The sequence below is a fragment of the Hippopotamus amphibius genome, chromosome 2 (genome assembly GCF_030028045.1).
Source record: "Hippopotamus amphibius kiboko isolate mHipAmp2 chromosome 2, mHipAmp2.hap2, whole genome shotgun sequence".
Lineage (NCBI taxonomy): Eukaryota > Metazoa > Chordata > Mammalia > Artiodactyla > Hippopotamidae > Hippopotamus > Hippopotamus amphibius.
Window position 1 is genome coordinate 7,946,536 of NC_080187.1, and position 26,661 is coordinate 7,973,196.

The 26,661-nt window shown below is 54.8% G+C and overlaps 2 protein-coding genes across 7 annotated transcripts; one reads left to right on the top strand and one right to left on the bottom strand.

Moving 5' to 3' along the window:
* Nucleotides 1-3,472: 3,472 nt before the first annotated feature.
* On the top strand, nucleotides 3,473-25,303 carry CIZ1 (CDKN1A interacting zinc finger protein 1). Of its 6 annotated transcripts, none has more exons than XM_057720865.1 (18): nucleotides 3,473-3,708; nucleotides 4,272-4,422; nucleotides 4,669-4,784; nucleotides 6,783-6,854; nucleotides 8,974-9,203; nucleotides 11,999-12,092; nucleotides 12,282-12,390; nucleotides 12,895-13,499; nucleotides 13,759-13,880; nucleotides 14,550-14,747; nucleotides 15,454-15,578; nucleotides 17,537-17,624; nucleotides 18,075-18,188; nucleotides 18,380-18,529; nucleotides 20,045-20,114; nucleotides 20,347-20,468; nucleotides 20,836-20,991; nucleotides 24,933-25,303. In XM_057720865.1, exons 2-18 carry the CDS (start codon nucleotides 4,277-4,279, stop codon nucleotides 25,209-25,211), a joined length of 2,796 nt encoding a protein of 931 aa, XP_057576848.1. In that variant the 5' UTR covers nucleotides 3,473-3,708; nucleotides 4,272-4,276; the 3' UTR covers nucleotides 25,212-25,303. The 6 variants fall into 6 exon arrangements, with proteins under 6 accessions (XP_057576848.1, XP_057576852.1, XP_057576853.1 ...); XM_057720869.1 differs by lacking the exon at nucleotides 24,933-25,303 and adding an exon at nucleotides 23,171-23,304; XM_057720870.1 differs by lacking the exon at nucleotides 20,347-20,468 and having other exon boundaries at nucleotides 24,933-25,137.
* Nucleotides 22,200-25,709, bottom strand: BBLN (bublin coiled coil protein). The gene is made up of 2 exons (XM_057720872.1): nucleotides 25,513-25,709; nucleotides 22,200-22,679 (listed from the first exon to the last, which is right to left on the bottom strand). Exons 1-2 carry the CDS (start codon nucleotides 25,589-25,591, stop codon nucleotides 22,507-22,509), a joined length of 252 nt encoding a protein of 83 aa, XP_057576855.1. The 5' UTR covers nucleotides 25,592-25,709; the 3' UTR covers nucleotides 22,200-22,506.
* Between the last annotated feature and the right edge of the window lie 952 nt (nucleotides 25,710-26,661).

Here is a 26,661-nt window from a genome sequence, read left to right on the forward strand (position 1 = left end):
TGCAACACCAATAGAAATTCTGACGGGATTTTGGCAGGGGTGGGGGGCAGGGAGAAAGTTTGACAAAAATCATTCTATAACTTATCCCCCAAAATTTACATGATCAGGAATTGGCAAAAAATTTTTAAAAAGCATAACAGTATCAGGGGCTTGTGTCGTCAGGCATTAAAATATATTCTAAAACTATAATAATCACACTATGTAATATCATCATGGAAACAGGTAGATTCCTGGAGCAAATAGTCGGGACATAGAGCCACATGAATATGAGTCTATTTCATGATAAAGGTGCATCTCAAAGTAGAGGCAAGAATGAGGCCTCCAGGGGATGCTACATCGCCAGACTTCATTTGCGATGCAGAGATAGGGCCTCTCTTCTCCTTCTGAACATACTTCATTTGGGGGCTTTGCCTGCAAGGGATTGATTAAAAGCAATTAACATGAGTCTAGCCGCAAATAGTGTTCCCAGAGCATTTCCATCCACAATCTAGTCTGTTCTTCAAGGAGCCAGCACAAGGTCATGTACATTCAAAAAAATGTCCACTCCCTCCCCATGATAAACTCATCCAAACGGGTCACAGCAAATTAGTAAAAAAGGAGAGAAAGTTAATTCCCACCATCTCCCCCCCACCTCCCATGAGCTCACTACACACATTTATTCTTTCCAAAACTGGGATCATAATGTGTATGCAGTTTTGTAACCTACTGAGTTCAATTCCTATGATACTGTGAGTGTTTAAATATCCTTTGAGGGACTTCCCTGGTGGTGCAGTGGTTAAGAATCCACCTGCTGATGCAGGGGACATGGGTTCAATCCCTGGTCCAGGAAGATCCTACATGCGTCAGAGCAACTAAGTCCCTGCGCCACAACTACTGAGCCTGTGATCTAGAGCCCACAAGCCACAACTACTGAGCCTGCGTGCTGCAACTACTGAAGCCCACAAGTCTAGAGTCCATGCTTTGAAACAACAGAAGCCACTGCAATGAGAAGCCCACACCCTGCAACAAAGAACAGACCCTGCTAGCCATAACTAGAGGAAGCCTGTGTGCGACAACAAAGATCCAACACATTATATATAGATATATATATCTCCTTTGAAGACATAATTTCTGAAGGCCATGTGCTATTCCTTAAGAGACAGACACCATGATTTATTTAGCTGTTCTCCAAAGTTGATTATTTTCCAGACAGCTATTATAAATAATGTTTCTGTGAGCGACTTGCTGGCCTTGAAAAATATATTTTTTAATTTTATTGGAGTATAGTTGATTTACAATGTGTTACTTTCAGATGTACAGCAGAGTGATTCAGTTATACATATACAGGTACATATATTCATTCTTTTTAGATGCTTTTCTCATATAGGTTATCACAGAAACCTGCTGTCTTTTATTATTATTATTATTATTTATTTTTCATAAGTTTATTTTCATTTTTTGGTTGCTTTGAGCCTTAGTTGCTCTGCAGGGGTTTTCTCTAGTTCCGGCAAGTGGGGGCTACTCTTCTTTGCCGTTCGCAGGCTTCTCATTGTGGTCGCTTCTCTTGTTGTGGAGCACAAGCTCTAGGCAAGCAAGCTTCAGTAATTGTGGCATGCGGGCTCTGTAGTTGTGGCTCGCAGGCTCTAGAGCACAGGCTCAGTAGTTGTGGCTGCAGGGGCTTGGTTGCTCCTCAGCATGTGGGATCTTCCAGGACCAGGGCTCAAACCCATGTTCCCTGCATTGGCAGGCGGATTCTTAACTGCTGTATCACCAGGAAAGTCCCCTTGCTGTCTTTAAAAAGACTTGTTTCTGATTATTTTCATGGGTTAGATTCCTAGCAGTGGGGTTACCAGGTCAAGGGGCAGAACACGTTCAAAAATCTTCATAGAGAATTTGCAGATTGCTTTCCGGAAAGATGAACCAACACAGGAAGCCAACGCTGGCTTCCCTACCTTCACCAGCGTGAGCATTATTTTTAGCGTTTTTTGTTTGTTTTGGTTTTTTTAGTTTTCGTTTTTAGTTTGTTTTTTAGTTTGGCAATTTGCTAAGCTTGCCTGTGCCTGGTGCCAGGGCTAAACATATCATACACACACAGAGAGACACACACAGACACACAGACACACAGACACAAACACACCCCGGGAAGGGGTACTCATTTTACAGACGAAGAAACAGGCCCAGAAAGGACTCCCGCGTCAGCCAGGGTCACCTAGACAGAAGGCAGTGGAGCCCCAATTCAACACCGGACCTCTCCAAGCCTGGCACCCAGATCTACCTGGTTGGAAGCCTAGGCAATCTTGACTCAACCCCACCCCTCCTTCCCCGTTGCCTCTGTCTTGGTTTCTCACTAGAGCCGAGGGTTCTAATCTGGGCGGATATGATGCTGTCACACCCTTCCCCAGCGCTCCCTGCCCCTCAGGGGTAAAGCCCAACTCCTCAGACCCGCCTTCAAAGCCCGCATCCTCCGGGCTGCCCTTCCACCCAAAGGCCCGAAGTCCCCGAGCCCGGCCCCGCCCCGCCCTCCGGCCGCGCCGAGCCGAGCGGCGTTCGCGCCTCTGCGTCCAGGCAGAGGGAGGCACCCGTGTGCCGCCGCCCGGGGCTGCAGGAACGCGGGTCCCTAGCTTTAGGGCCGCGCGGGTCACGTGACTGCAGTGATGGGTTGACCCTCGGTCTCAGGTCTGCGCGTCCCTAGCGCCGCCATGCGCCGTGCGGCACACAGCCGGCGCCTAATGCAAAGTGAGCGCGTGTGCCCGGGGCGGTTACAGCTGAGGTCGGCTTCTGAGCAACAGAAGAAGGAAAGGCGGGATTGCTGCTGAGTGACCGCAGATTGTTCGGCTCGGTGACCCTGTGTGGGGACCGAGGAGAGGGGCGCCGGGACGCGGGACAGAGTCGAAATGAAAGGGTCCTTGAGCGCAGGATCGCTCAGGGGCAGGGCGCGCGCCGTTTGTCACTATTGGACTCTGCCCTCCTCACCCCTCCCCAACCAAACCCGAGAAACGAACACTTTCAAGCCCATCTCCCCACCCCTTTAGGGCGAATTCTTCTGCCCCGTTATGCCGGTCGTCCCCTGGCTGGGTCTTGGTCCCCGAATGCACAGAGGGCGGCTGCACGCCCCCTCCCACGCCAGCCCCGCGCGGGGCCCCCGGATCGCGGGACAGGCGCGGCCGCGGGGAAGTCGGTTGGGGACGGTCCTCCTCCAAGGCGCCCGCGATGGCGCCGCCAGAAGACAGGCCCCTCCGGGCTATAGGCGGACCTGGGGCTCAGAGCCGCCCCTTCCCGAAGCGGAGGGCGCGGGGCAGCGGGTCTGCGCCGCTCGGGGCCCCCTCGCAGCCGGGAACCGCGGGCGGCGGCAGCTCCTCGGGGCCTCTGGGTGAGCGGGCGCCGCCCCGCAGCCTGACTGGGGCGCGGGGCGGGATCTGGCGGCGTGGCCGGCGGTACCCGGACCTCCTGTCCTCCAGGGGGCGCTGCCCCGGCCCGGCCCGCAGACCCGCCTTCGGAGCGAACAGGCCGCGGCCGAGGCGCGCGGAGCCCGGGGGCCTCGAAGCCGAGCTGTCCGGCCCGCCCCGCCGGTGCGGGCTGCGCGACTGCGGAGGGGGTGCGGGGAGGAGGCTGTGCGGTCCCCGCGGCCAAAGCCGCGCCGGGCGGCGAAGTGCGCGGGCCGAGCGCAGCTGGGGGGACGGCCGAAGACTTAGGGGCCACTTGAATGTAGGCTGAGGGCTTCGTGGGCAGGTGGGGACGCCCGGTTTGACGTGTGACGCTGGCTCAGTCTGTAGAGCAAGGGGTTAGCGGAATGGGGAGGTGGGATTAGGGTGCAGGGAAGCCTTCCTCCTACTCTGTTCACGGAGGAAAGTGGAAGGTGGGGTGGGGGCGGGGCTGATGTTATTGACAATGTGTGCACCACGGACCGGGTGGGAGTATCAGAGGGGTGTGAGGGGACAGGGGCTGGCTTCGGCATGTGATTGGCGCAGAGAAAGGCTGAAGGGCGGGGTGGGAGGTGTATTTGTGTCCGTACGCTCGTCCTGGAGGGACCGAGCCGAGGGAGTCGGAGGGATGGAGGGCGGGGTTGGGCATTTGAAGGAGGGACTATTGGGAGGGTTTGGGGGAAATTGGCGGGAGCGTGGTTGAACCCTGCGGCTGGTGGAATTGGAGGTGTTTTGAAAGGATGGGGTGCACGCGTGGCACGCTCTGGGCAGGACCGGGAGGGTAGCTGTGAAGCTCAGCCGGCAGCGGGCGAGGGCCGAGGGCTGGGGGTGGCTGACGGGGATCCGGCCTGACCCCCTCCCTTCCCGCAGCCACCATGTTCAACCAGCAGCAGCAGCAGCTCCAGCAGCTTCAGCAACAGCAGCTTCAGCAGCAGCAACTGCAACAGCAGCAGTTGCTGCAGCTCCAGCAGCTGCTCCAGCAGTCCCCACCGCAGGCCCCACTGCCCATGGCCGTCAGCAGGTGAGCTCCGCACTGGAGGGGGGACGGCTCTTAGCCCTGCCACTCTGACCCATGCCTTGGAGACCCACTCCCAGCCCTTTCTCCCAGGGGCATCCCTGTCTGAGTCCTGGAGGTCATCAGTTCCCACCCCAAGGGGGTCCTCTGTCTGCAGTAGAGGGGGGCAGAGAATGGAAGTGAGGGGTCTCAGGGAAGAGGGGAGGGTCTGGCTCTCCCAATAACCCTCTGACACCTGCTCTCAACACACAGAGGGCTCCCCCAGCAGCAGCCACAGCAGCAGCTCCTGAATCTCCAGGGCACCAGCTCGGCCTCCCTCCTCAACAGCTCTGTGCTGCAGAGAGCTTTGCTTCTACAGCAGTTGCAAGGTATGACGGCAGCCCCTGTCTCGCTCCATCTTAGCAGTAGCTTCCCAGCAGCCCCACGGCACTGAATCTCATCAAATCCACACAGTAACCCTGAGAGAGAGCTGTGTCAGCGTCCTAGTTTACAGATGAGGACACTGAGGCGCCGGAGGTGGCAGTCCCTAAGTTGCTCAGCTGAATGAGGTCTGTCTGATCACAGAGGTGTGCCCTTGGTCATGGTGCTAGCTCTGTGGGCGCTACTCAGCACATTTTGCTGACATTCAGATTAGATGATACGATAGATGGAAAGATCGATTTTGACCAACCTCCTTTGCATCCTGTTTGACAGATGAGGACACTGAGGTCCAGAGAAGGGAAGTCATTTGCCCTGGGTCACATAGTATCAGCAGTGGCTGAGCTAGACAAGAGGCCTGAGCCTCCCAACCCCCTGGGTCTCTGAGTGGGTGTCTCTAGCCCTCTGCATTAAGCCTGTGCCCTTACCTGAGTTTCCCCATGTGGAGAGCAGTCTTTCAGCTCTTCCTTCCAAGATGCTGCTCGCGATACTTCAGCCCCTGCGGGGGTAACCCAGGGGTCCGGAGACGTGGGACCAGCTCATCTTCAGACCCAGACCCTCCTGCAGGGTAGCTGTGGCTTGCTGGCTGGTTCCTTGGGGCTGGGCACTGTACTGAGGCCCTTACAAACCCAATTCCTTGACTCTGCTGACAAACCTAAGGGGAGATACACTCATGATCCCATTTTACAGATGAAGAAACTGAGGCCTAGGTGTTGATTAGAGGTCTTGCTACAGAGCTGTGTTCTGAGACACAAGGCTATCCTGCCTCCCAGCAGGGTATGCAGCCAGGTCAGAAGATGTGATGGTCATCACTCTTTAGCCCTCCTGGGGCCACATGGCTGTCGATGGTCTTGGGAGCTGCCTTATAAATGATAGACGGATGGGTAGAGAGATAAAACCACACACAGGGACCCACTATATATATATGTATGTATATATATATTTACACTTTTTCTTTCTTATTTTCTTTTTTTTTCTTTTTTTTTTTTCTATTATTTTTTTTAAATTTTTTTTGGGGGGGTACACCAGGTTCAATCATCTGTTTTTATACACATATCCCTGTATTCCCTCCCTTCCTTGACTCCCCCCCCTCGAGTCCCCCCCACCCTCCCTGCTCCAGACCTCTAAGGCATCTTCCATCCTCGAGTTGGGCTCCCTTTGTTATACAACAACTTCCCACTGACTATTTTACACTTGGTAGTATATATATGTCTGTGCTACTCTCTCGCTTCGTCTCAGTTTCCCCTTCACCCCCCGCCCCCTCCCATACCTCGAGTTCTCCAGTCCATTCTCTGTATCTGCATCCTTGTTCTTGTCACTGAGTTCATCAGTACCATTTTTAGATTCCGTATATGTGAGTTAGCATACAATATTTGTCCTTCTCTTTCTGACTTACTTCACTATGTATGACAGATTGTAGTTCTATCTTTCTTATTTTAAAAGTCACACTCTTCAAAGAAGAGTGAGAGAAATATTTTAAAAAGAGGATGAGAAAACCCAAATTGCCATGTAGACTCACTCCTAAAGAAAAAACCACCCATTAAAGTGTGGGTGTATTTCCTCCCATTTTTTTTTCTAGGCACAGACTTGTATATGATTGTGGTTATTGATATACGTGAAAAGCTGTATCTTGTTTCTTTTTCACTGAATAGTATGGCATGATCATATGATTTGACAGTCTCTGTAAAGATTGTTTTTAACAGCTGTTCAATATTCCATTGGAGTTGTGTGCCCTTGGGTCCCTAAACTTTCTCAGCTGTTTTCTTCTACTTCTCTTTTTTTCTTTTCCTTCCTTTCCTTTTTTTTTTTTTTTTGACTTTAAATAATGGAATGAAGATCACTTTTGAGAATATTTTCTTAGAATGGATTCCCAAAAGTAGAATGACTGGGTCAGGGGGGATGGATGTTTTATGGCTCTTGGTAAGTAATGCCAAATTGCTTTCCCAAAGGACTGGACCAGTTTGCAATGCCACCTGCCACGTATGACAGTGCCGGTCTCACCATGCCCACAGCAACATTGGGTATTATACTCTTTTTTATGTATATGTATATGTACATCTAATTTACTAATTTGCTTGGCAAAAAAGCTATGTCATTAATGTTTCAGTTTACATTTCTTGGAGTGCTAGTGCGGTTGAACATCTTATATTTGTCTGTTAAACATTTCTAAGTCTTTTTGTGACTTGTCCATGTCCTTTGTCCATTTTTCTTTTAGAGTGTGCCATCTTTTTTCTTACTGTTTTTTAGAGCTGGTTGGCGTTCTCCCTGCACATATGTGTATATGTATTTGTTTTAAGTTACTGTTAATTAAATCCTTAGTAAATACCAGGCACACTTGTATATCTCATTGAATCCTCATAAAACGTAAAAGACACTTTGTGTCTCTATGAGTAATAGTGAGTCAAGCACTACTACTATCCCCATTTTACAGATAAGGAGACTGAGGCTAAGAAGGGGGAACTGATTTGCTCAAGGTCACAGCGCTTGTACTGTAGAGTCTGCATTTGAACCAGTTCTCCCAGCACATCTGAACCATGCATGCCCTTAACCCCTGTGCCTCCCATCCCAGCACTGGGGCAAGGATTTAAACTGGCCTTTATTGGGTCAGACACTTCCCCAGTGCTGGACCTCTGAGTCAGATGAGGGGCCTGTCCTTAAGGAGTTCCCAGAGCGGTTAGGTGGTGGGCAATGGGAAGCAGACAAGGAAATTGTGCAGCTGGTCCTAGAACAGGGAAGCTGGGGCCTCTGGGGACACAGAGAGGGTCTGCAAAGGCCTCCCAAGGAGAATTACCTAAAGGGAGGAATGAAGGATGATTAAGATGTAGTGGAGGCAGAACAGCCCAGGCAGAAGGAACAGCATGTGCAAAAGCCCAGAGGCAGGCAGAAACCAGGCTTGTTTGAGGGATGCCTGGGAGCATGTGGCTGGAGTAAAGTGGGGGCATGTGTGGGGAGAATTGCAAGAAAGGAGGTCAGGAATAAGGGCAGGGCTCTACCTCGCACGGTGAGGAATGGGCTTCCTTCCTTATTGGGGAGCCATGGAAGGGTTTAGGTAGGGGAAGGGGTGAAGTCAGAATGTGGTTTTATATATATATTTTAAAATATTTATTTACTTGGCTGCGCCGGGTCTTCGTTGTTGCATGTGGGATCTTCATTGCCACCTGCAGGATCTTCATTGCGGCATGTAGGTTCTTTAGTTGCAGCATTCAGGATCTGGTTCCCTGACCAGGGATCAAATCCAGGCCCCCTGCATTGGGAGCGCAGAGTCTTAAACACTGGACCACCAGGGAAGTCCCAGAATGTGGCTTTTAGAAAGATCACTGCTGCTCTCCAGTACAAAAACCACAGCTGAAATTCACACAGGGGATGGAGTGGCTTTGGAAGGAAGAGGCGCAGTGAGAGAGGAGATTTGAAGGGGAGTCAGGCTAGACTAGGAAGAGGGTTAGGAGACAGGGTTGATAGGATTTGGTGTTGGCTAGGGTGGGGGAGGATAAAGAGAGGGAATAGTCAAGAGGACCCCCAGAATCCTATCTGGGAGCCAGCAGTGGACAACAGTGCCTCTCCCAGAGACCCTGGACAAGCCACTCCTTTGCTTTGTGTCTCCACTTTGTCATCAGTAGAGAGAATAATACTTACCCTGAAGGTGGCTGGACAGGGTGACTGAGGCTGTGCATAGAAAGTACTTCGCAAGTGCCTGGTTCCCAGGAGACTTCTGATGAAGGGTAGCTGGTGTTGGGAGGAGAGTCTTTTCTTACTCCAGGGGCCAGTCATCTTGCTGGTTCTCCCTTTGGGTCCTGTGCTAAATCTTTCACATACCTTAAGGTGTACGTTAAAGTGTGCCTGAGGGTGAGTGGAGTTGCTGGGGGTGCTCAAGCCACTGACCAGGGAGGCATTTTGGGAAGGAAAAGGCCCCCTCCCCTCCCCAGCTGGAGCAGAAAACCAGCCCTAAAAGCCCCTTCCCCACCAGTGCTCCAGGTGAAACTGGGCCTTGAGCTCTCATCTCTCCTCTCTGGCTGCCCTTGGGTGAGAAGGGTCCCCTTGGAAGTTATCTGTGATGCTCCCATGATGCTTTGGGGGACTGACCCCTGACCCTAACCTCTTCCACCCAACCATAGTTGTAATCCCTCTTCTGTTCACCCGCAGGTAATCTCCGTGGCTACAACCTGGCAACCCCAAACTTGACAGCCCCCAGCCTCACATCCCCACCGCTGGCCACCCCAAATCTACAGCAGTTCTTTCCCCAGGCCACTCGGCAGTCCCTGCTGGGCCCTCCTCCTGTCGGGGTCCCCATAAACCCCACCCAGGTCAACCTTTCAGGGCGGAACACCCAGAAACAGGCCCGGACCTCCTCCTCTACAGCCCCCAATCGCAAGGTGAGTTGTGCCTGGCGTGGAGCAGGTGGGGGTGGGAATGGGAGGAGGTGTATCCGGGGATCAGCCCAGCTCTACCCTCTCTGGCTCACACTGGCCTTCGGGCAGGTCATACCCCTCTTCATACCTCAGTTTCCTCATCTGTAAAACAGGGAAGGGGGAGGAGGTAGGCTTGTCTAGTGTTTCCCAAACTTTAAATATTCCTGAACCCCAATGTGATTTTTGCTGCATTCAAACACCACCAGTACTATTATTTATTCCTTTTATTTACTATTTATATTATTTACTAATATTATTTACTAATAATTCTCTCTTTTTGAAAAAACTGAGATGTAATTGACATATAACATTGTATTCATTTTAGGTGTATTCTACCAATTTTCTTTATTTTTTTAACGTTTAATTAATTAATTTATTTATTGGCTGCATTGGGTCTTCATTTCTGCACACGGGGTTTCCCAAGTTGTGGCGAGTCGGGGCTACTCTTCATTGCAGTGCACGGGCTTCTCATTGCGGTGGCTTCTCTTGTTGCAGAGCACTGGCCCCAGGCTCGCGGGCTCCGTAGTTGTGGCTTTCGGGCTCTAGAGCGCAGGCTTGGTTGTTGTGGCGCATGGGCTTGGTTGCTCCATGGCATGTGGGGTCTTCCTGGACCAGGGATCAAACCTGTGTCCCCTGCATTGGCAGGTGGATTTCTAACCACTGCACCACGAGGGAAATACTCTACCAATTTTCTTTAAATCAGTGCTGCCCAGTGGAAATAATTGTGAGCGATACATGTAATTTAAAATTTTCTGGTAATCACAGTAACAAAGTAAAAAGAAAGAGGTGAAATTAATTTTACTCACATATTTTATTTAATGTAATATATTAAAAAATTATCATTTCAATGTGTGATCAACATAAAAATGAACAAAAGCATTTTACATTCCTTTTATCCTTCCTTCCTCTCTTTCTTTCTCCTTCCTTCCTTCCTTCCTTTCTTTCTTTCCCTTTCTTTCTTTCTTTCTTTCTTTCTTTCTTTCTTTCTTTCTTTCTTTCTTTCTTTCTCTCTCTCTCTCTCTCTCTCTCTCTCTCTCTCTCTCTCTTTCTTTCTCTCTCTTTCTCCCTTCCTTCCTTCCTTCCTTCCTTTCTTTCTTTCTTTCTTCTCTCTCTCTCCCCTCCTTCCCTCCCCCTCCCTCTTTCCTTTCCTTTCCTTTTCTTTCCTTTTCTTTTCAAATCCTGTGTCTATTTTATGCCTACATCTCAATTCGGCTTGCCACATTTCCACTGCTCAAAAGCCAGGCACACGTGGCTAGTGGCTACTGTCTGGGATAGCACAGCTTTCAATGAACTAGCTGCTTCTCTGTTACATTTATATAAAAAGGAAACATGTATAACTACCTGAAATTTTAACAAACTCTAAATTAATTTTGATACATAGAAATAAAAGAAAAGTGATTGGGGTAAAACAATGTTGTAAAATCCTAAGCCCTACCCTGTTGCCAGCTGAAGGTTCTGAGCCTCTCCTGGACTCTCCCTGACATAAGCAGGAAGACTCAGAGAGATTTTCAAAGGAAGTGATAACGTCCCTCAACGTCCTGGCCGCTCCTCACACACTCCACACTCCTGAGAGCATCTGGCGGGGGTGGGGGGCAGCACCCCCTTTCTGGCTGCTCTGAGGCCAGCCCACATCTGGAGGTGAGGCATTTCCCTCCAGAGAGGGGTCCCGGCCTCTGACCTTCCGGTCGGGCTTGTCCTAACATGGTCTTGCCTAGTGTTTACATCCTTGCCCCCATTTTACATATGGGAAAACCGAGGCTCGGAGAATGGGATGGAGGTTGCCGTGGGCTGCACAGCTGTCCAGACAGACCCAGAGTTCAGCACCCCCTGACGCACAGGCCAGTGGCTGTGTCGTGCAGGGTGAGAGCTGGGTAGTTTCTGAAGGGTGTGGAGTCCTGACGTGGTGCATGTTTCCACTCAGCCCTGGTTCCTCGGGCTTAGGAGGAGGGAGGGGAGCTGCAGGTGAACTCCCGGGGCTGCCTGGGGTGCCTTGGGACCATCTGGAGTTGTGTGTTCATTTCGCAAGTATCTATTAAGTCCTGCGGAGGACTCAGTGGTGCAGAGAAGGCATCTGGCCCGGCTCTCCTGGAGATCTTGGGCTGGGGAGGGGGCGGTGGTCATGGTGAGACCTTAATGGAAATAATGCTGCAGCCAATGCATTACGACTATGGAAAATACCACAAAAAAGGAAGCCTGCGGCCCCTGGGGACCTGTACTATGGGTTAGGAAGGCTTCCTGCAAGAAGTGGCTTTGAGGAACCAGAGAGAAGGCCAGCGTGGACATAGAGAGGGGGAGGGGGAGTGTGCAGAGAGCTGAGGCTGGAGTTATGGGCGTGGGGTAGGGGCCAGATTGTGCAGCAGGGCGAGGGGGCTAGTTTCAGGCTTGCGGTAAGGAAGGAGTTGTCCAGGGCTATGGGCAGTCACGGGAGGGTTTCAGTCTGAAAGCGACAAGGGACACAATCAGCCTTGCATGTGAGAAGGGTCCCTCTGGCTGCTTCGTGGTGAAGGGGGTGGGGAATCAGGAGGCAGCACCGTGGACCATGAGAAGGCATTGCATCCCCCAAACCTGCATTTACTTAACAGGCAGGCAGCTAGATGGAGCCCCCTGGACAGGGTTCTCGGGGTGTTAGGATCCTCTCTCATCAGCTCTGGGGCCAGGCCCCTTCATCCCCTGGGGAACGTGTTGCAGCTGCTCTTAGGCAAGGGAATATTTACTGGGATGGGTGGCAGGTATCAAAAATGGTTTCTGAAAGGAAGCAGGATTCTTCTTCTCAGACGATGCCTGTGGAGGACAAGTCAGACCCCCCAGAGGGGTCTGAGGAAGCCGCAAAGCCCCAAACAGACACACCCAAAGGTGAGGGAAGGAGGCTGCTGGCCTTTCGAAGGGGATGCGGATTGGGGCGGGTAGGGGCAGGGGCGGTCATGGAAGCAGATCTGGGAGGCAGGGATCTTGTGGAGTCGGGGGGTGAGCACAGGCCCCATCTCATGGAGCTCACACATGCTCTACCCAGCATGGCAGTCACTTATCTGCCCTCCATTCCAGACCAAGAATCTCCCCGCTGCCCAGCTGGCATCACTAAGGAGAAACGCACTCCAGCATCTGAGTCTGAGTCTTGTGTGGTGTCTGAGCCACCAGCTAAAAGGTCAAAGAGGTAACTGATGCTGAAAATGATCCTGGGGCCAAGGTGCCCTGATTTCCGCAAAGGCGGGAGCTGGGGTTGGTGGGGTGAGATCCCTCAAGGAAACAAAGAAAGGGCATTGGTTTCTGGCATAGAGGAATGTCAGACCTAATTGTACACCTTACCTGGGAAGGCCCTAGGCCATGTGGACTCTGGCATCTTCACTGTGACTGAGCCACCTGGGGGCAGGTGAGGTGGCCAGGTTGGAGGGGTGAAGGTGTGAATCTGGAACCTCAGAGAGTGGACAGAGGAAAGGCAGGCTTACAGGGCCTTGGGTACATATTAGCAAGTTGTGGGAGGTGGGAGCAAGTGATCCAATTAATTTAGGTGAAACTGGGACCCAGAGAGCCAAAGGGGGTTGTCCAAATCCCTAGCTCCTACGTGGCATAGCTAGGACTGGAGCTTAGGTCATGGCCTTTCTTGGGAGTCCCTGGAGCCAATTGGAAGACATGATTTTGATCTTTTGATCCTTCCTAGCTCAGAGGAGCCCACAGAGAAGGGGCCCCCAGGGCAGCTGCAGGCAAAGGTCCAGCCACAGACCCGGATGGTGGCACCAAAGCAGACACAGACACCTGAGCTGCTGCCCGAGCCGCTGGAAGCTCGGGTGCTGCCACGTTTTCAGCCACGGGTTCTGCAGATCCAAGCCCAGGTGCAGCCACAGATGCTACCGTTGAATACCCAGGTGCAGCCAAAGCTGCAGAAGCAGGCACAGACACAGACCTCTCCAGAGCACTTAGTACCGCAACAGGAGCAGCTGCAGCTGCAGAAGGAGGCAGAACCACAGAAACAGGTGCAGCCACAGGCATATTCACAGTTTCCAAGGCAGGCGCAGCCGCTGTTGCAGAAGCAGGCACAGACGCAGACGTATCCACAGGTCCAGACAGAAGCACAGCCAAGGGTCCAGCCACTGGAGCATCCACCAGAGCAACCTCCAGTGCAGTTGCCAGTGCAGCCACCAGAGCCGACCCAGAGACAGCCTCAGACTCAGCCACAAGTGTCAGTGCCGGCATCAGAGAAAACCCCAGTTCCAGTTCACTCTGTAGGGCGAGAGATGCTGCCCGATACGGTGGAAGCTGGAGCAGGTAAGTGAGCACTGGCTCCCAGCCAGCCCGGTGATGGGACAGCTCTGCCTGGACCCTTCAGTCCTCCCCTGGCACTGTCCAGCCCTGACTGGGTGCTGCCTGGGACCGAGGGTTGGGCCTGGATCCAGGGTTTGGGGCCGTCAGCACCAGAGGCTTCAAGGTCCTGGCTGTGGGCAGAGAAGGCAGTTCTCAGGTCCAGGTCCCTCAGGGTCCAGGTGGGAGATGGACCCCAGGAAACAGAGCACATCTGTCATTTCAGTCCTGGAAGAGGCCTCGCCGGAGCCAGTGGGTGCCCAGGTCGGCCTGGAGGAGAGCCAAGAGGAGTTGACCGGTGGCCTGGATGTGGGCGAATGTGAAAAAAGAGCAAGAGAGATGCTGGGGGTGGGTCGAGATGCCGATGAGGACCACATGCTACGCCCAGTGGTGGGAGGGCCTTCTTCTGCCCCAGCCCCCCTCAGTGTCCCCTCGTGTTTCCCCTCCTGGGAAACGTGACAGCAGCCCTCCGCCTGCATCCGTGGGTAGACCAGACTGGCTTTGGCAATAGATCATTAGACTCTCTTGTGGTGCCTTTACATGCCTTTGCTCCGATGATCTGGAGGCACTTTTGGTGATAAGGTCCCTTCCAGAGTGCTCACCCCAAAACTGGAGCCCCCAGACCCCCCACACGGGTAACATTGCTCCAGTGGAGAGAACGCATAACATTGCTCCAGTGGAGAGAACTCAATGTCGAAGCCTGTGCCTGGGGCTCGGGGCCCAGCCCTGCCTTACAGAGTAACTGTGGCCAAACCCCCTCCCTTCTTTGTATCTCAGATTCTCTACCTGTCACATGATGGATGGGATGGGTAGACTTTAGAGTGAGGTGGACCTGGGTTTGGATCCTGACTGTGGTGCTTCCTGGCTGAGCAGGCTTGGGCAATCACCTAACAGCTCAGAGCCTCAGTTTTCCCACCTGCAAAGTGGGCTGTCAGGAGGGCTCCTAGGTGTTTAGCATGGGGCTGGCCCACCATAAGCGCCCAGCTGGTGGTAGCTCTGCTCCTGCTCCTGGTGTAGGTGTGGGGTGCCGGGGGCTCCCTGAAGGTCACCATCCTGCAGAGCAGTGACAGCCGGGCCTTTAGCACCGTACCCCTCACACCCGGGCCCCGGTCCAGCGACTCCACCTCCGTCACCCCTGCAGCAGCCAGCACGCCCTCTAAGCAGACCCTTCAGTTCTTCTGCTACATCTGCAAGGCCGGCTGCAGCAGCCAGCAGGTACTGACCCCCCGCAGGTGGGTGGGAGGTCATGTGGGCGGGTGGAGGGTTTGGGGTCTGTCGGCGATGCCCAGCCTGCCCTTCCCACGACTGCCTCCACCCCTGGAAGTCATACGTTTGCTCACAAAACATTTCCTGACCAGCCAAGGGGGCAGGACTTTAGAGTCGGGTGGACCTGGTTCCAATTGGCCCTGACTGGCCGTGTGGGTTTCAGAAGGTGAATTCTACCCTGTGTGCCTCAGTTTCCACATGTGTCAGAGGAAGAAACATGTAGAACGCACCTCTAGAAAAAAAAAATAGAACCCACCTCACTGGGGAGGTGTGGGGACTCAGCAACCTGGCACTGAAGTCATAAGCCCCAGGCCCGGCACAGAGCGAGTGCTGCATTAATAGCAGCGTCACACTGGTATGATTACCTCCCTTCCTCTGTGCCTCGCCCGAGCAGAGCCATGGGGTCAGACGGCTCCTCACCTTGGAGGCGCTCACAGTCTCCAGGGGGAGCAGAGGCTCTGTCTGGCATGTGCTCACTCCGTGGCTCAGTTTACCAGCCTTCTCTGGCCCACACGGGGCTGTAAGAGAAACGGCCTCCCAGCGGGGGTGGGGTGGCCATGAAGCCAAGGTTGGAGGCCCCCTCTCCGGGCCCCACTCCTGTCTCCTGTTCCAGGGCTCACTCCTCACGCTCCTTCCTCACTCCCACCTGCTGCAGGAATTCCAGGACCACATGTCGGGGGCCCAGCACCAGCAGCGGCTCGGAGAGGTCCAGCACATGAGCCAGGCCTGCCTGCTGTCCCTGCTGCCTGTGCCCCGGGACGTCCTGGAGAGAGAGGACCAGTGAGTGGGGGACCTCAGAGCCTCTACACGGGGGGTGGGTGGTCTCGCAAGCCAGCGCAGGCTGAGAGGGGCCCCGAGTCTGCCATCCACGAGGTCTGCCTTTGGGTTAGAATTGCCCTCCCCCAGACACCTCTTCACACCACTAACTGTGTGGCCTCGGACCTCAGTTTGCCTTACCTGTAAAATGGCCTGGTGAGGGCTGTGCATGCAGGAATTCATGAATTAGGCAGTCTCTTAAGGTTCCATGCAGGCAGGAACAGTGTGACCACCTATGTGGGAGGAAAGTGGGTTGTGGCACAGACCCCCTGCTCCCCTGGCATATGTGCTGCGCCCAGCCACAGGGGCCTGATCGTCAGGATCTGCTCATCTCGTGGTTCAAGGTTAGAGCTTCCCTGCATCGCCCCCTTTCCTTGTCGTGGGGGCTTGGTCCATCAGAAACGCCAACCCTCCCAGAGTCTGGGACTGCCTCTTAGGGTGCCCTGTAGGGAATCACTGAGGCCTGCAGGGGCTGGGAGCTGTCGTCAGTGAGAGAAACAGGGCCGCATTGGCTCAGGCCACCCTTGGGCCTGTGGGCTGTGGCTCACAGAACAGCTGCCCCTCAGCTCCAGATCTCCTGGTTTTTCAGAAGCATCTAGAAACCTAGATCTGTATGTGAATCTCCCAATTCCAAAATGGTAACAGCTAGTTCAGGTTTAAAGCAAAATGAAACAAGTTCTGTGGAGGTCAATCAGACCCTTTCACAGACTGGATAGGCCCTGGGTCAGTGGTCAGGGACGCTGCCATGAACATTTATAGAGGGTTACAGCTTGAAGCTTCCCGTGTGGGGTGAGGGCACAGGAAGGGCGCTCGGGTGGCCTCTGCTTGCATCCCCTGAGTGACAGGGAGAGCTCTCTCCCAAGGCTGCTGTTAGCTGGTTCTCACAAAGAGAAGAGCTTCCCTGTGGCTTTGTGGGATGTTCTCCAGCCTCACGCCTCCCATTGCTTGCTGACCTTTAGGCCAGATCGTCACAAAGACAGGAGGAAGGTGACTCACAGAGATGTTCCTTGCAGAGTTAATGCAGTGGTGAAAACGTTTAGTTGGAAATGATCTAAAATATCCAGAGCTAGGAGATGTCAGGTCAGTTAAGTCTTATCCACTTGGTGGAAGAACTAATAAGTAGGACGATGGCAGGGAATTTCTGATAATGTGGAAACATGCGTATGATGCAATGTCAAGTTAGAACAGGATCCAAAATTGCATTTGCAGAATGAGATTGATTATATAAAAATAGATCTTGTGACAGAAGAAAACTGCAGATGTAGCCCAAGCTGTCCACAAGCTTTGAGTGGCGGGGACTTGTTACACTGTCTTCTGATGATGTTTCTGCCCTTGAATCTTGACTTGGCCTCGCCCAGAATGTGGCAGTCCTTCGATACGCTGCCTGTCCTGCCGACACAGTCAGAAACTCTGGGCTGATCCCATGCCAGGCCCCTGGATGCTGGGGTGCGGTCCTGGCCTCCTAGAACTCCCAGTCCAGTGGGAGCAGAGAAGAGACCAGATCCTCCCAATCCATCGTGGAAAATGCTGTGACAGTGGCACTTTGGGGTCCAGAGGGGGGCCTGGCTAACTGGGATTGGGACAGGTCTGGGAATGGGGGGAGGGGCAAGAACAGCTCTGGGAAAGACAGGGCATCTAAACTGCAGGATAAAGAGGAATTCTCAAGGGCAGATGTCCTCAGTTCTGTCACCGTCCTGGTGGCCTCCTGCTATCCCAAATTCTTCTAAATCTCATTGCCCACCAAGTTTTTGCTCTTATTCTTATTTTAAGTATTCTTCCAGATGAACCTCAGAACCATTTTGTTAAGTTTCCAAAAATTCGATTCTGTTGGAATTGCATTTCGTTTATGGAGCACATGGAAGAGCTGCTGTGTTTCCGACAAGAATGCAGTGTCACACTGTATTTGTTTTGTCATCATTTAGAGAGCCTCCACCCAGGCGCTGGTGCAACACCTGCCAGCTCTACTACATGGGGGACCTGATCCAGCACCGCAGGACACAGGACCACAAGGTATGAGGGGCCCCTGCTGCGAAGGCGCCCGAGCCCAGGGCTGGGGAGAAGGGTGCCTAGGTTGGAAGCGGAAAGTAAACATCAGTCTTTGTCTCTGCGTGGCCGTAACTCGTGACGAATCAGTCATGTTTCTTCTTTGGGCTTCCATTTCCCTGTCTGTTCAATGTGGGCCAGGCACCATCTCACTCAGCATTCAGCCTTGGGGCTCGTGGGGTCCACAGGCGCCTGCCCTTTATCCCTGTCTTCTGACTCTGTCCTGTCTCTGTTACCATCTGTCATCCTACCTTATAGCACAGGGAGAGGATGTGTTTCCCTGTGTTCTGTGACGTTCAGCCAGCTGATTACAGATGTGGCAGGCCTGTAGGTGGGAGGCGAGGTCTCACTGATCCCTGCCTGGCTGCACCTGGGGACACTGCCCACCGCCCACATGACCCGCCTTCCTTTCCCCAGATCGCCAAACAATCCCTGCGACCTTTCTGCACTGTTTGCAACCGCTACTTCAAGACCCCCCGCAAGTTTGTGGAGCATGTGAAGTCCCAGGGGCATAAGGACAAAGCCAAGGAGGTAACCCCAGCTCCCTCAGAGGACATGGGCCCAGAGAGGTACAGAGCCTTGGCCAAGGCCACACAGCAAGTTGAGGTGTATTGCAGTCCAAATTCATAGCATGTCCAGAGGGATTGGAGTTCTCTGGGGTGTGGGGTGTCACACCTTGGCTGCCCAGAGCTGACTTGAGCCTTTACTCACTCCCTGGGAAGCTGAAGATGCTTGAGAAGGACATCGCCGGCCAAGATGACGACCACTTCATCACGGTGGACGCTGTGGGCTGCTTTGAGGGTGATGAAGAGGAAGAGGAAGAAGATGATGATGAGGAAGAGATCGAGGTTGAGGAGGAATTATGCAAGCAGGTGCTTGGCGGGGCGGGGGTTGGGGGGCATGGAAAGGAGCCTGGAGGCTAGACTCCCAGCCCAGGAGGGACCTCACCGCACCTCCCAGGGGCCAGGAAGCACTGTGCTGGTGTTTGTAGGCACTAACGCCTGCCGCAATTTGGTATTAACAGGAACTATATTCAGTTTGACAGTATGTAAATATACATCATGATGCCTATAGGGTGACAGGTGAAATACGCAAGGTCTTTGAAGCCTGGCTGAAATTTTTACTTGTGTTGTGGGAGAGAAAGGGCATCCCAGGCCAAGCGAAGAGCATCATAAAGGCATGGAGAGGGGAGCTAGATGGTGCATACGGGAAAGTCAGTGAGAGAGGCGGGGGAGGGGGAGGAGGAGGAGGAGGATGGCGGCAAGAGCAGTCAGTGCTTAGCGCTTACTATACGCTAGGCGTGTACCAAGCACTTTCCTCGCAGAAGCTCACACACTTGGATGCCAGGAAACGAGACTCCGGAGCCCATGCTCAAAACACCCCAGCTCTGCTGCCTCCCATGAGCGAGAAGCTGGAGGAGCTCTTCTCAGTTTAACAAGTGTTTCCAGAGCACCTGTTCTGGCCAGGCCCTGATCCTGGACACCAGGAATGCTTGGGGACCAAGGCCTGGTCCCTCTCCTCATAGAGCTTGCCTGTTACAGTCCCGGGCGGTGGGGCGGGGGGGCAGCCAAAGTGGTGGTGGTGGGGGTGCACAGAGGGGCTGTGGATGGAGGGTTGCATGGGTAGCCTCCAGCCCTAAGCAGCCTGGGGGAGATGCCAGCTTTGCTGCTCAGCACTCAGCAGTAGCGTGACCCTGGGCAAGCCCCTTGGCCTCTCTGAGCCTGTTTCCTCTGCTTAGAATAGTCCCAACTCAGACCTTAAGGAAGGGCCACAGCCTAGGGGGTGGTCCTCATTCTTAGAAGCCACATTTGTTTGCCTGGTAAGTGGTGGAAGGCACCGCTAGGCATGGCCTCGTCTGGAAGAGGCTTATGTCCAGCTGGTGAGATGAGGGGTCCCTGATCACTTGAAACCCACCTCCCAAGACTGTGGTCACTGCAGCACTGGGGAGCTGGCAGGGGGCTCATGGCAGAATGTAACCAGGGCTTGGGGCTCACCAGGGTTCTCTACCCTGCTCCTCTATAAACCGGCTTTGTGACCCTGGGCAACCGAGTTAATGTGCCTGGGCCTTAGTTTCCTCTTATGTAAAACCAGCGAACCATAGGAAGTTGTTATGAGGAGTCAGTGAGATGACACGTGTGATGTGTGGGGAGCAGGAGGGCTTCCTGGAGTAGGGGACTGATTGAGCTGAACCTGGAAAGTATAGATTGGGAAGGGTGCTCTGGGGGGACAGGATGAGCATGGGCAAAGGCCCAGAGATTGCCACCCACAACCTCCTGGGAATCAAGGGGCTGGTGTTGAAGAGCATGGGTGGGTTCCAGGCCCCGCCTGCACTGGGGAGGAGGCCGGGGAGGCCAGAACCAGCAACGCCCACACTTGTGTGTCTCCAGGTGAGATCCAGAGACATATCCATAGAGGAGTGGAACGACTCGGAGACCTACAGCCCCAACACCGCATATGGTAAGATCCCAGCCCTGCCCTACTGGCGGGAGCTGCGGCCCTCAGGTTGCCTCCAGGGATCCCCCCCACCCAGATCCCAGCCACCGCATCCTGGCTGGACAGCCTCTTCCCTCGTCCTCTTTTCCCACCTGGAGGGCGGGGGGTGGGGGTGGGGGGCGAATAGGCCCCTAGAGGAGGGGGGACATCTGGCTGGCGTGCGGGATGCGAGTGCACAGACCCTGCTGTCCCACAGGTGTGGACTTCCTGGTGCCCGTGATGGGCTACCTCTGCCGCATCTGCCACAAGTTCTACCACAGCAACTCGGGGGCGCAGCTCTCCCACTGCAAGTCCCTGGCCCACTTTGAGAACCTGCAGGTGAGTCAGGCCTCCTGGCCTGCTCCGCCCTGCCCAAGGAGTCAGACTCCGTCCAAGCTGATGGGGACGGCCAGTGCCACCTCCCTCCTGTGTTTGACCTCAGCCCCCCCGGCAGAGCCCACAACCAGAGGCTCTGCCCACAAAAGGCCTCGGAGCCAGGTTGGGGCCAGTGTCTTTTTGTGATTGTTCTGGTGGGTGCTGAGGGCTGGGCTGTTAGCTCTACAGCTCTGGCCCAGAGAGGCTGAGCACATCGCAGAGTCACACAGCATGTCCGACACTGTCTCCGCTGGGTTGGGGAAACAGCCGCTGACCAGCAGCACACCAGGTGGGGCGGAAGTCCTGACCTCACTGCACTTTCTGTGTCCAGAAATACAAGAAGGCCAAGAACCCCAGCCCCACCACCAGGCCTGTGAGCCGCCGCTGTGCGATCCACGCCCGGAACGCCCTGACTGCCCTGTTCACCACTGGCAGCCGCACACCCGCCCAGCCCAGCACCCAGGACACAGCCAAAACCCCCAGCAAGGTGACGGCCCAACCCCCTGAGCCCCTGCTACCCCGGCGTTCGAGGCGCCTCAAAACCTGATGGAGGGAGCGCCTCCCCCCACCCCCACCCTGTCTGGGTCCAGATCTGGTATGCTTTTTAGGAGTCTGTGTGGAGAATTTGACACAGTTGGTGTTTTTACTCAAAACCCAATAAAAGAAGGCAGTTTGGCTGTATAGTCCCCCCCAGCACTTCTGTCTGGGTGGACAGGGAAAGGGGGCCCTAGGCAGCTCTCAGTCAGCGCCCAGCCTCCGTAAGTAGTGTGGGGGCAGAAACGGAAAGCTGAAGACAGGCCCCCTCCCTCACCAGGGGCTCTGGGATTATGAGGTGTTTCACCTCCTGAGCCTCGGTTTCCCCCTTAATAATGTACCCAGGCTAGTAAAGTGCTGTGTTGAAGTAAGGTCTCATTTAGTCTTCACAGGGTCCCTAGGAGGGAGGTCTTGTTGTTATCCTCAAATTACAGATGAAGAAACTGAGGCCTAGCAAGGTCAAGTGCCTGCTGAAGGTCACACATCTGGTGAGTGGCCAGGATGTGACCCCGAGCCTGAGCTCAGGACCCCCTTCCTGGCCTCTCTCCAGCTGGACCCTATGGAAATCGAAGTGCAGGAGTGGGGGCCCTCGCTGCTCAGGCCCTGTGGTTCCAAGTTCACGTTCATTCGCGGGGACCCCACCCTTCTTGTCAGGAGACCGTATGATGAATCATTAGTGAATGAGGCCCAGGCTGAGCTGGCTCTTTAGTTCCACTTCCCCCTTTGGAAAGACCCTTAGAGACAGACAACCAGACCAGCCCTGTTAATGGCCAGCTGGGGAGACTGAGGCCAAGAGCAGGAGGGCGGAACCCAAGGTTACACAGCATGCCTTGGTATTGGTTGTCTTAGTGAAAGGCCCTAGAACCCAGAGAAGCTGAGCACCTCATACAGGGTCACACAACATGCTCTCAGCTGGGCCGATGCTCTCTGCTGGGCTGGGGAAGCAGCTGCTGGCCAGGAGCACACCAGGTGGGGAGGAAGCCCTGACCTCACCTGCACCTCTGTGTCTAGAAATACAAGAAAGCCAAGACACCCAGCCCCACCACCAGGCCCAGGGGCCGCCAGTGTGTGATCAAGGCCTGGAGTGCCTCCACTGCCCTGTTCACCTCTGGTGGCCACTGGGGTCCTCATCCTGGGATAGAGAGGAGAGAGGAGGCGCAGTGGTGTTGGAGACCCGTTTAATGTGGACACTCAAGGCCTGGGCAGAGTGGGGAGCGTCCAGGAGTTGGGCAGGCAGGCAAGGCAGGTGGGTCGCTAGCCCACACCTGGCCCCAGGAAGGGATGCCGGGAGATGGGGGCTGGTCCAGGCACGCCAAGGGAAGTACCAGAAGGGGGTGCCTAGGTAGGCAGACCCCCAGGAGATCTGTAGGCCAGCCCTTGAGAAGGTATCTAAGCCAGGTGGTGAGTGCTCAGGCCAGAGCCTGGCCCAGGGAGGCAGGGCTGGGGCCTGGCTGGGGGCTCCCAGAGCCTAGGGGCTGGCATCGCTGGGGGCCTCTTCAAGCTGCTGCTGGAACTCAAGGCGTGTCTGCCGGTTGGATTCAAGCAGTTCCTGGAGGCGGGCGTGGAGATGGTCATTCTTCTCCTCCAGGTGGTCCAGACAGGAGTTGATCTGGTCCAACATGGAGTTGATAGCAGCGTATTCTGGGAGGAAGGGGAAAGAGAGTCAAGGTCCCATATCTCCTCAGGGCTCACAGGCACCCTCCTCCCCACCCCTCACTGTCCCCTAGCCTGCCTCTAAAGGGCAAGTCCCTCCTCCTTCCTGAGCCTCACTGTCACCATCTGGAAAATGGGTGGATATCAGAAGAGGAAAGAAATACCTTAATGCACCATCTTTTTCTAGGTTAGGGTGGTCACAGGGAGGTCAGCCAGACAGCGTCCTGCCTGGGCAGTCCTGCCAGGTGCCAGGTCTCCTCTCCACTTCCTGTATCAGCTGCCTAGAGGCCAGAGGCCATGCTTCTGAGTCAGACAATCAAGGCCTCTGTCCCCAGGCAGGCCCTACTCTCCAGCCCTTCCTGGCTCCCCCTGCCCTCAGGATAAGGCTCCTAGCAGACTCCAAGGCCCTGCTCCCTTCTCTAGCCCCACCTCCCCTGCTTTTTCCTTTCCACTCTCACACCTGCCTTTGCCCACCTCAGGCCCCTTGAACGTGCTGTGGCATCTGCCTGGAATGTGCTGTGTCCTCCTTCTGTCTTCCTTCCCTCCTCTCCTTCTGGATGAGCCCCACTCATCCTTCAAGTGTCAGCGTGGATGTCGCCACAGGGAGCCCTCCCATGCCCCAGACTGGATCAGGCCTCTATTCCTGATCCCGTTGCCCTCTCACACCTCCGCGGCCCTCACCTCCGGCTCGACTGCTGTGATTGTGTGCTAGTCTATCTCCCCCACCAGACTACAGTGAGTGCTCTGTGAGAGGTGGCGTGGTCTTATGTTCACTGCTGTTTCCCCAGTGCCCTCAGTGTCACACAGTAAGCATTTGTTGAATGAATGAATGAATGGATGGATGGATGGATGGATGAATGAATGAAGCCTTACTTTCTAGCCTTTCTGCCTTTCCTCAACCATCCCTGCCACCCAGAATGCCTCAACCACAACAGCCATTCAAGGACCAGCTCCAAATGCCTCCTCTTCCAAGAATCCTTCCCTGGTCTCCACCAGAAACCATCAGTCCCTCCTCCAGAGACACTCCTGACCTGCCTCTCTCAGCAACACAATGTCCCCTAGGACCCAAGGTCTGGGCCTGTGCCCACTGTGGAACCCAGTTCTGAGCCAGCCCATGACTCAGATACACTCAGCTGCCAGCTTGGGACAAAGGGGAAGCGGCTGGCGGTGTGTGGAAACGACCAGGGCTGGAGGAGAATGTCTGGGACAAGGGTGCAAATGTGTCTTTGTTCTGGGGGAAGGGTACCCATTGCCTAGAGCTGTCCTAACACACAGAGGACAGAGTCCTGGAAAGCCTCTGCTGGATCTTAGAGTCCAACTCCCTTGTGGTACAAATGGGGAAACCGAGGCCCAAGAAGGAAGAGACCTGCCTAGGGTCCTGCAGCTGGTTGGTGGCAAAGCCAAGATTCAGACTTGGGGAGCAGGGGCACTTGGGTTTCAGTCCCAGCTCTGCCCCATTCCAGCAAGTTTACTATACCTTTCTGGAAAAAGGGAACAAGAACTGGGTTATTGTGAAGATTCAAATACATATATCAAGAACTCAGGATCTGGCCACAGCAAGCACTATTATCAATATTTCTCATTCCAGTCAAGAGACACAAGTGAGGAGAAGGGTGGGGAGGTGGCTGTCTCCACTTCTGGGGCTAGGCGTTGTCTGTGTCGAGTGTCATGGGTACCTCCTGGTTCCAAGTCTTTGCCTTCCATGGGGGACAGCCTCCCCCTAGTGCCCTAAGTCCTGTGAATCTGCCAGCTTCCACTCAGTGTACTCCTGGGAGGCCCTTCCAGATGCCCCCACCACAGCTGCCAGTGTGATTACCACACCTGGCTGCTGGTCACCAGCAGTGCCCCAGGCAAACCAGGCAGCCCACCACATACCCCTTACTCTACCTCTTCATTAAATGCAGACCTTGAGTGATGAAGTGTTCTAAAACTCTTGTGGTGATGGATGCACAACTCTGAATATCCTAAAACCCACCGAATTGTACAGTGTAAATGGGTAAATTGTATAGTGTGTGAATTATAACTCAATAAAACTGTTACCCAAAAGCAGACTCCATACTTACCCCACATTTACTAAGTCCTGCCCTCTAAGTTAATAAACTACTATTTATTACACTAAAGGGAATAATAACCACTTACGGAACACTGCATGCTTGGAGCCTACTACTTTCCATTCGCTTTCTCATTTAATCCTGATACATCTCCATGCAAGAGACGCTAACCATTATTCTTATTTTACAGACGGGGAAACTGAGGCTCCAGAAGGTAAGAAGGGAGCTGATGGTTCTCTCTCCATACCCACCCTCCTCACCCCCGCCCTGTAGTGCTGTGCAGGCAACAGGCTGCTTTGTAAGCAAGTCACATCTGCCAGGGCTCCAGGCCACACCAGCAAAGGTGGCTGGGGACGCTGACTCAGCAGGGCGGCACGCCCACCCAGAGAGCCCCTCCTGCCAAGCCAAGAGGGTCCGCGCCCGGCCCCGCCCCCGCCCCCTTAGGAGTCTCGGTCTCCACCCGGACTGAAAGAGGTGGCTGGAGCAAATCCCAATCCCAAAGGGAGAGTGACCCTGAAGCGGCCTCAGTTTCCCCATCTGTAAAACAGGGCCGGTTGCTCACAGTTCTCGAACGCTGCGCCTTCCAGGGACCCGCTCGCAGGTGCTCGCCCCGAACCCCGGAGGGCGCCTGCAGCCGCGGAACCACCCTGGGGCGGGGGATGGGGAGGACTCTGCGGTTCCTTCCCGGCCCCTATCCCGGCCTCGATTCCCCTTCCCAGGAGGGCACCTCCGAGAACGCAAAAGTCGCCTCAGCAGCCCCCCTGGGTCACCTGCTGCCCCGAAGCCGTCGTCCTCGCCTTCCGCTCCCGCCTCCACCGGCATGCCCAGGTCCCCGTTGGGGCCCGACATTGCGGGCTCGGGCGCCGCCAGGGCCGAGCGACGATGGAACGCGGCGACGGTCGCGCCGACAGCCGGCGCGGGGCGGAAGGTGGAGGCGATGGGACGGAGCTCGGAGCCGGAAGGGTGGAACGCCGCGGCGGAACGCGGCGGGGAGGCCGGGGCCCCGCCCCCAAGGCGGAGCCCGGCGGTTGAGCTCCGCCCCGGGCCCGCCCCACCACCAGAACTCCGCCCCCACCTGGCCGCGAGACTCCGCAGCCACGCTCGAGCCCCGCCCACACCCTGCCTCACGGTCGAGCTCCGCCCACTTCCGCCGGTTCCCGGGAGCCACCGCTCTCCCGGCCGCAGGGTTGGACCATCCAGGGATACCCGATGAGACTCTTAGGCGGTGCGGGCTTGGCCCTCAGGGCGAGCGACCTGGCACAAGGGCAGGGCAGCCTGGGACCCCCACTCTGTCCCATCCTGCTGCCGGGGACCTGCGGGTAAGCTAGCCCGAGAAATCTGAGACGCGTGGGCGAAATCTGAGACACATGTTTCTAAGGCCCCAATGTATAGGGAAGATATCTGTTCACAGTCTCCTTGAGAGTCACGGTCGGCAGAGTGCAGCTTGTGGCTGTCAGTCAAGGAAGGCTTCGGGATAAATTCTGCCCAGCTGCCATCATACCCCACTTTTTTATGAGCTGGGAAAGGGAGCCCTGCCCAAAGTCACCCGACCAGAAAGTGTCACTCCTGAGCTGGACCCACAGGTGTGATCCTGGCCAGGGATGCGCTAAGTCAGGCCCATGTCCAGGGGAGAGGGGCTCACTTACTGGGACTCCTGTAGCTGTAGCTGCTAGGAGGCCCCATGGCTGCTGCAGCCTGATCCTGGTCTCACGCTGGTAGTTCCTGCAAGCAGGCCATCCTGCAGGTGGGGGATCAGGCCCAGGTATGCTCCCCGATGATAATGGGAAGGGATCCTCTCTGTCCCAGAAGCTGCCTTGCCATTTCACTGAAGAACCTGGAGGTACGGTTGAGTCCTCCTGCAGTCAGAGCCACCACTGACTTGCACAATGGCAGCCCTACCTTCTCCCCGAACCCAGTTG